This window comes from Eucalyptus grandis, chromosome 8 (genome assembly GCF_016545825.1).
Source record: "Eucalyptus grandis isolate ANBG69807.140 chromosome 8, ASM1654582v1, whole genome shotgun sequence".
NCBI lineage: Eukaryota > Viridiplantae > Streptophyta > Magnoliopsida > Myrtales > Myrtaceae > Eucalyptus > Eucalyptus grandis.
The window spans coordinates 2492593-2501353 of NC_052619.1; the positions used below are offsets into that span (position 1 = coordinate 2492593).

An 8761-nucleotide genomic window follows, 5' to 3' on the forward strand; every position below is an offset into this window, starting at 1 on the left:
TTGCTGGCATTGGAACCATACAACAATTTTCGGCATTTGATCATTTCGATCCCTGTTAATATCTCACGGTCGTCCTTTATGTTTTTCCGGCTCTTCCAATTGCAGAATTGGTAAGCGTAAGCCTTCTTGCATTTTTATTACAACAGAAACAAATGGATAATGAAGACCATTTGCATCAATGCGTACTAGGAAACGATTCTAGAAAAGTTGAAAGCATAACAAGAACAGTTTTATTCAATTGGAAATCCAAAGATGGACACAATACGACATAGCGCAAGGCAAGCGAATTAGGCGGTTTTATATAGCTCGAGCGCCCACATGTTGAGGACCTGGCAGCCCACTTTCGGAGAGCTGAACCCGGCCGCGCGGGCCACGACCTCGACTTCCCTCAGCGTCCGATCTTTCCCTCCAGGAGGCAAGGCCAGCATGACCATGTCGGAAGTGAAGGTGGCCCGGGTCACTAGGTCCGTCCCTGGGTATTCCGGGCTGACTGGGTCTATGATCACCACCTTGCCCGATGCCGGCAACGCGTTCCAACATTTCTTCAGGAGCTGTATGACGAACTCGTCTGTGAAACTATGGAATTGCCACTGCAACAAACAGCAAACAATCAAAATCAATTAAGACTCCCGATCGCCAATCTGTCCTAAACAAAATGCTCGTACATTGGAACTGTCTTATTAATGCAAAATCAATTAAAATCAATTAGAGAAATCTTGTTCAAATAAATCATAAGCTACGTAATTTTACACGTTTCTTTTCATTTCATTTCCGGGAGCTTGAGTACCAAACAATTAATCCAAATTAACCTTCGCCAAGAGGATGTCTCCTTTTGGGATGGGATCATCCACAAAGCTCCCTCCTACATGCTCCAAACCTGCCATAAAAAAACTGGTTGTCTCATTTCGTCTTCATTGCTTCATAAGACATCCTTAGAAGGGCCAACTGTATATAGGTGACATAATTATAGGAAGAAGGCAATCAACAGGTAGGGAGCAAACGAGGTGTTTTTAACATGAATTGAAATGAATTAGAAAGGATCAATCCGTTGAGAGAATTAATCTATGCAGCATAATTTACATTGAACTTTGTTTGTTTATAGAGGAAGTAGGAAATTTTAGTTCGAAAATCAATTACCAGGATAAGAAAGCCCATTTTTGACAACATGGGGTAGGTCGAAGTTTATCCCCGGAGGTGGGGGTGCTTGGAGAGTATAAGCTTAAGGCATTCGCCAACACCGCCGCCAACGTCGGCGACTGTTTTGGCATTCTCGAATCCATGGTAAGTGTCCATGATTTTGCCCATGAAAACGGTAGACATACACTTCATGGAATTGTTGAAGTGGTTGTTGTACCTCGGGTCTGTCCCGGTGTAGTCGAAGAGGGTCGCGTCGTTCACGAGCTTGAAAGGGTCGCCTTCTCCCTGAATCACTGCATCTTTTAAGTAAAACCTACAGAGCAAGCATTCATGTACAAACCCCAATTAACAACGTATCCGCCTTGTGATAAAAAAAAAAAAAAATATATATATATATATATATATTTATATATCTTCTCTCTCTAATATTGTCAATAATGCACAGACAGCCATCCAATCAAAATATTCATTTAAAGTGATCGCATCTTGTTACTATTAAGGTAATTATATATATATATAGAGAGAGAGAGAGATGTATATGAAGATGATTCTTGTTGATGTGCTTGATGCATTTAATAGCCACCACATTACTTCTTGAAATTTTTTTGGGATTCTCATATATTCAACAGAAATTTAACTTCAAATATCAAGCTAATCAATTTTGCATGAGATGGGAATGGGATATTATTGCATGAACTTAACTAGCAAACATGGTGAGTCTCATAGAATGTGACAGTCCGAATTCATTTATTTACGTACCACGATCTCAAGGAAACCTTGTCAAAGATTAAAAGCAACCATGGCGCCATGCTAGCCCCTTCCTCACTCACGTAGTACTTGCTCAAGGGCCCAGGCCGTACATCCTCTCAGGCCGCCCGGCTTTGTCCTGCGTGAGGGTGCACGAGAGGAAAGAGAAGCTGGCGAGCAAACGCAGGATGCGGTCGATGGTGCCACCGGCATCGGGGTTCTTGATGGAGAGGCGGGACGCAATCTGGGTGGGCGAGAGCTGAGCAGAGCTCTCAAACAAGAGCTTGAGGATGCCGAGCTCGATGGTGGCCTTCAGGACCAGGGGAAAGCACGAGATCATGTTTTGTTTGAAAGCGAACAAGTACTCTTCGTCTTCTTGGGCGGTGGTGACCGCTAGGGTTTCGTCCAAACTCATGTTTCCTGAATGTTTTTTTCTTTCTTAGGTTCTTTTCAATCCGCACAGCAGCAGAGATTGCGCTTTGGAGTGGGAAGTGGAGAGAAATTGGGAAGTGGAGAGGACTAAGAAACTGTTTGAAAGAGTGCGACGATGGAGTCGCTTTTTATAAGGTAACTGATGAGCTGCGTGCGATGTTAGGTTTCACAAATTCTTTATTTTTTCTATAGAAAAAATAGCCTTTCTTGCCCTATGATATTCTGAGATTTTACGCACGGAAGAATCACAGCTGAGTACCGGATCTGGATAGACATGGATATGTACTTGTCGTTACCCTCACCGGGGCCGACCCTCACCGTGGCCGGGCGAGGCCGCTAGCCCTCGTTGGCTGGTCACCGGCCATGGCGAGGCCGGCGACCGGCCAAAGAAGAAAAAAAGAAAAAAAAAAAGAAAATAAGGAGAAATAAATAAGAAAAATAAGAAAGAAAATAGAAAAAAATTAAATAAAAATATTAAAAATTTAAAAGAAATAAAAAAATTATATAAATTTACCAAATGTGTTTCTATTCTTTCTATATTTAGAAACAGATTTACCAAACGCGTTTTTGTTCAAAAATTGTTTCTGAAGCAGAAATATTTTTTTCTATTTTTGTTCCCAAAAACAATTTTTAAATAGAAATATTACCAAAACGCACCCTAAGCCACCAAATCATATGCAATCTCCTCCTTTTCTTCCCCCAATTACTCTGACAACACGCTTTTATGGATTGGTACAGTAGTAGATTCTACCGCTTCAAGACTATACCCCAAAAGAACCCTATACCCTAAAAGATAAATAAAGAAGAAAATTAATAGCATGTTTAATAACGATTCTATCTTCAGAAATAATTTTTTCCGATTCTATTCTAGGAATAATTTTTTAGCAAAAGAACACGCTTGTTAATTACCCAAAATTTATATTCTCGAGATAAAAATGCTTTTGATAGAATTCTTAATTTTTTTCTCTCTTTTTAATTTTTAATACTTTTAATACTTTTCTTTTTTTCTTTTTCTTTTTCTTTTCTTTTTTCTCTTCTTCTTCCTCAGTGGCCAGCGATCGGCTAGGTGAGGTTCGACGAGCTTGCCGAAGGCTCGCTTGGCCCAGGCAAGTCTTGGCCTCACCTTGGCCTGGTGAGACTGAGCCTTGCCCAACCATGGTGAGGTAGGCCTCGCCATGGCTTGGCATTGCCGGGGGCCAACAACACTCCGGCGAAGTCGTCAGGGGTTGGCAACGCTCTAGCGAGGTTGTTTGCCATGGCCGAGGCTAGCAACTAGCCAAAAGGAAGAAGAAGAAAAGGAAATAGAAGAAGAGAAAAGAGAAGAAAAGAGGAGAAAAGAAAAAAAAAATAGGAATTAATTTTAGGAATTGTTCCGGGAAACAAGAAGTAACTTTTTTTTTATTGATTCTATTTCAAATCTATTCCCGGGACCAAAAAAACTAATTTGCTTCTCCAAAACATTATCTTTAACCGCATCATCAACTTGCTTGAATAGATAATAGTTATCTCTCGAATAAAAATTCATAATGAATCATTTCAAAAAAGGGTTAATATTACGAAAAATACCAACCTGGTACACCAAAAATCCCAAGACAAATTCGACCTCTATTAATTTCTATTAAATTTATTATTAAATTACTGAATTAGACGGGTGTACAAGTCTGGGCTTTCACCCTCCATTTATCATAAGTGTATCAATTTTGATTTTTTCGTGATAAAAAAATTAATTTGAGATAAATTTGTCACGTGTGTATTTGCTTGTAATTTATCAGGATATTAACTCTTTCAAAACATCTTGCTACTTTTGTCCAACAGATAAAATTTCAAGCGTATTTTGCCTTTTTTGGTGGCTAAGGGCGTGCATGGAAACACTCCAAAAAGTGTTTCCAGCACACTTACGTACGGAAAGTGTTCCCGGGAACAAAAAAGGAACAGAAACGCGTTTGGTTGCGTTTCTGTTCTTTTTTTGTTTTTTTGTTTCTGGAACGAAATAGAAACAGAAAAAAGAAACAAAAAAAAGTTGTTTCTCCTGAAAGAAACACTTCTCGGAAGGAACAAAAGAACAAAAATCACTCTTCTCTCTCTTCTTCTTCTCTTCTTCTTTTCTTCTTTTTTTTCTTCTTTTTCATTTTGGCCGGTCGCCCGGCCTCGGCCATGGCCGGCGACCGGCCGTCGAGGCTCGGCGTCGCCGGCGCAGCGAGGCCGAGCCTCGCCCAACCACGGCAGGCTCGGCCTCGCCGTGGGCCGGCGAGCCTCGCCGTGGCTGGGCGAGGCTGCCGGCCCCGTCGGCCGGTCGCCGGAGGCCAGTGACCGGCCGAAGAAAGGAAAAAATAAAAAGAAAGGAAAAAAAATGTTTAAAAAATTAAAAGAAACAAAAAATTAATAAAATTTACCAAACGTGTTTCTGTTCATTTTTTATTCCCAACCAAACGTTACCAAACGTTTTTTTGTTCAAAAACTGTTCCCAGGAACAGAAACACTTTTTTGTTTCTGTTCCCGGGAACAAAAAAAGAACGGAAACAAATCCATGCGCACCTAAGAGTGCTAACTTATCTTTTCTATTTACAATACTATCAATATATACATAAAGAAAGACCCTCACTGTGTTCTTTTCCTTTTCTCTATATTCTCTCCTAAACTATATTATTGTACAAACGCAATCGTGAGATCACACTAGTTATAGTATGATCATAAGGTCCCACAATTCATAATATGATTAAAGAGTTTCATGCTAGATTTCACCGGTTCTTTATTTTTCTATAGAAAAAATTGCCTTTCTTGCCCTACCATATTCCGAGATTTTAAGCACGGAAGAATCATACAGTACGAGATACGGATGGATATGGATATGTACTATTGTTACCCTCAAAAAAGCATGAAAAGGACTCGCCTTCCGCTAAGGAGAGAACGGGTAGCATTGCTCTATGTAAGTTTTAGCGAATTGCCAATACCCTACCAAAGAAAATAGGCTGCTTGTTATACCCATTAGATCTTATGCGATGTTGTAGTTATTATTTTTACGTTATAGCCAAATACCGCCGGTCTACCATGGATAGATAGCAACTATCGCAGCCACCATATCAAATGCAATCTCCTCCTTTTCTTCCCCCCGACTGCTCTGACAACACACTTTTATGGGTTGGTACCCTAAAAGATAAATAAGGAAGAGAATTAAGTGCCCAAGTTCTAGGAGCATAGATTTTCTAGGCCACCTCTATTCATCCTAATAAGAACCCGGCACCCTATAATGGGATCATAGAGCTCGCCAGCACCTAGGCTTTACTAGTCTACACAATCAAACGCGAAAATCAAAGGTTTTACAATTGGTAAAAGAATGAACACGAGACTTTACATGACAGTAAATTTATTATAGTAAACACAAGACTTTTTATGATGGTAAATCTATCAATGTGGGGATGGTAGATTAGTGATAATTAGAACTGTTACCATCGAAGCAGCAGCTCTCCAAGTGGAAACAGTAACGATCACATGGTACCGGTGCATGGAGAAAACTTTTTAAAGAATACGAGCCACTTTCTAGTTCTTTAATTTGGAGATTCGATTATCGTCCAAAAATTAATATTTTGGAGGTCTGATACCAGTTGGTGGACATGACGTTGGTTGAGGGTGACTTGAGGTCAACTATACCGTAAGAAGAAGTCAAAAGAAAGAAAGCGCAGCGGAAGTTACAAAATTTATTGTAAAAAAATAAGCCTTAACACTCTCTTAATTAGTGTCATTAAAGACTTCCATTAACTCTTTTCAATTTTTTTTTTTTGGCCACTTGGTGTTTTTTGGTCAGTCCTACTCTATTCCTACTCTACACTCATTGGCAGACTTATGCCCTGCCTCTTGCAGGGCGTGAGAGTCACAATCCACTCTCAAACTTACGCGTCCCTACTCCCTATCCCCCCTTGAGAAGGTGGGGATTTGAACCCCTCACCTCCCCCTTCCATGATGGAAGAGTGGCCACTGGGGCGAACCCCCAGTGGTTAACTCTTTTCAATTTGAGTTATATAAAAAATTGACATGTCACTTTTAATGTGTTTTAAGGACGCAAAGGGTTATGAGGTGCTAGGTACATGCCATGTAGAAATAGCTAAATCTCTTCTTCTTTTTCAAAGAAAAGAATGGAACTTGGGAGTATCGACACCTAAATATGTCATCCAAAAGTCTCTCTCACATTTTATAAAGATCGTGGATTGAATGTATCGTCAATTACGAAGTCTGACCCATGAACAAAAATATCAACATTGCATGGTCTTGTGGAAATATCCCAAGTTGCTCGACTCTTGAATTAAAGTGTAATTAATATACATGTGATCTCAATTCACCTATCAGCTTAAATTTTTGGTAGACTTTTTAATATGATAGTAGAGTTGGGTTTTATTCTGGTTTATTTTGCATGTCTTTTTACACCTATCAACTTACCATTTAAGAGTAGCGTATTAGCATCGAATATAAATGTAGGTAAGGTTATGACTTTTTATATCGGCCCGGCACACCATCCGATCCCAAATTCAGAAAATGGCTTTGAACTTGTCTCAACCTTTAAAATTGGGCCTACTAAAATCTCGGCCTGTCTCCCTTGTTTTAGACGAAATGGCGTGTGACCCGCCTTAGATTTTTTTTTTTTTTTTTTTGGTCAAAAACTTTCCATAGATGGATCTGTGCACTTAAGGAAAGAGAAATTGGTCAGGGATAGAATAAGAAAGAGAGGGATTGTGGCAACCACTGCCCGCATCGGCGCAGCTGGCTTGAGGCTCTCTCTCCCTCACGAAGGAGAAGAATTCGAAAAAAAAAAAAAAAAAAAACAAACAAAGAGGATTGTGGCGGAGTGAGATATCAATTTAATCCCTAATTTGTAAATTTGATGATGTGAATAGTCGCCGTAGCATTCATTTTTCAGTTGTTGGGAAGTTCTAACACCCATTGTTTGTGGACGTGTAAATTTTTCAGATGTTCGTTTAGGGACGAGCCAGCGAGCGAGCCCTCCATCAGATCTTTTTGTGAAGCTCTAACACCCATTGTTTGTGGACGTGACAAATGAATTCAGACCTCGAAAACCTGCTGGACTTGCCAAGATCTCGAATTCTTTCGTCTTTCTTTTCTTTCCTCCTGGGACATAGTTCAACATCACAACATCGGAGACGAATATGCTCCTGGAAACGATGTCTGTCGCAGGATATCGAAACCCACCCTTTTGTCACTCTCACATGTTTCATTTTGCCATCATTCACTTGTTACTCTGATATAGTAATGCAATCAGGTTTTAAAGAGAAAAAACATAAAATTGAACAGAGGAAAGGATAAAATGGTAAAAGCAATAAGTTAACCATCCACTTTCCACCGAAAGTGCACTCGATGAAATTCCTTAATTATCCCTAAAATTCTGAATGCAGTCCTATTAGCTTGCTAGGATTACCTGGTAGGCAGGGTAGCACTCAGTAGAGCTCTCAGGCTCTTATATTATGGTGAGGTACAACCTTAACCATCATCCATGATTTACAACACACCCCTAATTAAGATTAAGGTTAAAATCTTACTTTTAATAAAGATTCAGGTACTATATCAAGAAAACCAAATTATTTGATTTATGAGATTGTCTTTCATTTGTACAAGAGAATTCATATAAAAAAATACTTTTAAGTAAATGGTGCCATCCATGCTATTTTTGTCTTTGGATTTTCTTTTTTTTAAGGTACCTTATATTTTGAGATGCTTGAGATGCTTTTAAGAATCTATGTTTGATGACTATGACGATGGATCTAATAGTAATCCAAACAATGCCATTTATATGTATATATTAAAAAGTTCAACTCAAACACTAAAATCAAATGGAGTGAGATCACATGCATATAAAGAGCATGGATACCCAGTTGTCAAGCGATGAAGGCATTTTCAACAATGTGAATCCAGTAACTAGTTGTAAATCATCAATTGTACTAGCTTTTAAGAAGGGATGGCAAAGTTTAATTTGTTAGCATGTAAGGGTGGAGAGTTTGATCATTTTCTCCTGAATTTGGTAGCTACGTAAGCTATGTTACACCTTTTTTTTAAACTCGCCATTTTCAAAACCGTTGACCCGGGATAATCATTTTGAGAATAGTCTAATTATTCATATCAAAACTTTATTGCTTTTTCTTCGATATATTTAATGCAAAATAACCGGTCTGCCAAGAAAAAATGACCCGACACCCACAACCGTAGTTATTAGATTTACTTGGTGAGAATGGAATTGTCGCTAAGACACATATCCTAAATCGAAAAAAGAAAGGGGAATTTCTTATTTTATTTGGAAGGACCAAACCACTGCTTGTCGACAACATAAGACAATGGTGTCTCTCCATCAAATTACCCAAAACACTCCGACCATGGGTATATCATCTGTTAACGTAGTAAAGCCATCATCAAACTGAGAAAAAACCATCGACCATTGCGATCG

At 39.2% G+C, this 8761-nt stretch overlaps 1 protein-coding gene across 1 annotated transcript; it reads right to left on the minus strand.

Moving 5' to 3' along the window:
• Positions 1 to 287: 287 nt before the first annotated feature.
• LOC120286508 (caffeic acid 3-O-methyltransferase-like) lies at positions 288 to 2299 on the minus strand. Its single transcript, XM_039298754.1, has 4 exons — positions 1998 to 2299; positions 1323 to 1450; positions 810 to 877; positions 288 to 590 (listed from the first exon to the last, which is right to left on the minus strand). Exons 1-4 carry the CDS (start codon positions 2297 to 2299, stop codon positions 288 to 290), a joined length of 801 nt encoding a protein of 266 aa, XP_039154688.1.
• Positions 2300 to 8761: the final 6462 nt, after the last annotated feature.